Here is a 2,086-nt window from a genome sequence, read left to right on the forward strand (position 1 = left end):
TCAATCTTTAAACCTTAAATAAAAATCTTTAAATTTTTATATAAAGACAAATGACAATGAAGTTTTTAAGTTTAAAACAACAGACAAAAAAAACACTAAAATTTCTGTTCTAAACTCGACCAATTCATTTTAAAATTGTTCAATCCTATTTTATGACGTGCGACTGGCCCGCAATTTGTTCCTATTATTTTTAGACTTTTGTTTTTGCTATCGTAAAACAAATAGTTTTTATCTTTGAAACAAAATCTTTAAGTACATTTTTCCATTTCGACTTTTTCACACACTTCATCCTTCATATCATAATTACTTCAACTATCAATTACTTTTTTATTCATTTGAATTCTTTTTTGATCCTCCTAACACTTTAAATACATTTGATACTTGGGATAATAAAATGAGTAGAATACATAATTGTGGACGCTTTGATCATGTCCCCATGATGCCCATTTTGATGGGTTGATGTACTTTTCCATTAAGTGGAGATACTCCAATACTTGTTCTGTTCCTCCAAAGACATTTCCCACATTAATCAAAATAGAGCCATTTTTAATGTAATTTGCAGTTTCTTTTATTCCATAAGAATACTCCATCCACTTTTTCATAAATTTGTTTGAAAAAGTGACACACGACTTTTTGTCTCCTTGACATTCAAAAACAAAGACCATCTCATCACCAGAAAACGTCGCAAAAAAGTCTGCAAAAATGTAAACGTCTCTAAAGTCGCTGATTAGCACTCGGTCGTACTTTTCTTGATTTTGTGAGAGATATGATGAAAATTTAGAAAGCGCTTTATAGCATCTTGAATTTTGTCAAATGGTCGAATTGATGCTAAAGTAGAATTGACTGAGTTGTTGATATTAATTTGTTTTTCCGTGCTTTGCATTTAATACAAAGATTTTACAGAAACGGTCATTTCCTTGTGTTCGTTTGTTTCATGCAAGTTCTCGTGTTCTAAAATTGTTTTCAATTGATTTTCAAAGAGACGAAGTTTTTCGACATATTGCGTGTTGTTGTAGTGAACGACATTTCCGTTCTTTTTGTCTTCTATTTTGAAACTTCTCAAATTCATCTTTTTGTTAGAGAACTCCGAAAATATTGAAAAGTCCATTTTCAGTACTTTAATTCCATATTTAGTTGTCAATGCATCAAAACCGGGTATTTCAACACCCGGAAGCAACAAAACAACCTTGTCGGCATTTGGAATTGAAGATTGAGCAAGACCAAAAGAAACAATAGTCTCGTTTTGTATTAGCTTGAAGTAATTGACATCTTTAAAACCAACTGCGGTGAGCCACAAATCGCGTTTGTTGTTCGGTTTGTACTGAAATACTTTACCACAGTTTTCTTGGTAATTAAATCGAGTTGTATTAATTAATGAGTCTGTGTATACTGGAAGATTATATCGAATATTTTCAATGTTTTCTTTGTAGTGTTTTAAATCATCTGTGATGATAGAAAATTCGACAATTTTAGTTTTTGATTCATAAGTTTTGTTTTCTTTGTAAAAATAACAAGTTTTTGTCGCCAATAACTTAGTTTGAATATTTTTATCAATAACATTTTCTGTTTTAATTTTGTTTGTTATGTGACTGTGTTGAGTATAATTAATAGTTTTATTTATTTCAATGTCATAACTTAATTTGGTATTTTTTGTAAGTTTTAAAAGTGTTATTAACAAAGACACTGAAGAGAATACAATAAGCTGTGTCAGTACAACAAATAACAAATATTACAATTTTGCATTAATTTGGGTTTTAAAGTTTTTGATTACAAACATTTATAAGATCAAAGCTTGTTTAATACTTGTTGAAATTAGAAAGTTTAAAATTTTGATATAGATTAAAAGTTAAATATTTATTCGAATAATCCCGCTTTATATAAGAATTTTAATTATAAAATCAAATATAAATTGGACATTTCATTATTTATCAGTTTTGGGTCGCTCTTTATAATATTATTTTAAAAAGAGTTGATACTTTTTATTGATTATTTTGTTTTTATTTGTTTGGTTTGTCTTAAATATTTTAGTACAAAAATAAGTTCAACCCGTTAAAATCCCGAAAATATTTTTTCAATAAAAATATTA

At 28.0% G+C, this 2,086-nt stretch overlaps 1 protein-coding gene across 1 annotated transcript; it reads right to left on the reverse strand.

The window, feature by feature from the left end:
• Positions 1 to 95: 95 nt before the first annotated feature.
• Positions 96 to 665, reverse strand: EIN_358100 (hypothetical protein; the record flags this gene model as incomplete). Its single annotated transcript, XM_004184228.1, has 2 exons — positions 96 to 246; positions 373 to 665. 2 exons carry the CDS (start codon positions 663 to 665, stop codon positions 96 to 98), a joined length of 444 nt encoding a protein of 147 aa, XP_004184276.1.
• Between the last annotated feature and the right edge of the window lie 1,421 nt (positions 666 to 2,086).

Source organism: Entamoeba invadens, assembly GCF_000330505.1.
Source record: "Entamoeba invadens IP1 unplaced genomic scaffold scaff_1105074725391, whole genome shotgun sequence".
NCBI lineage: Eukaryota > Evosea > Mastigamoebida > Endamoebidae > Entamoeba > Entamoeba invadens.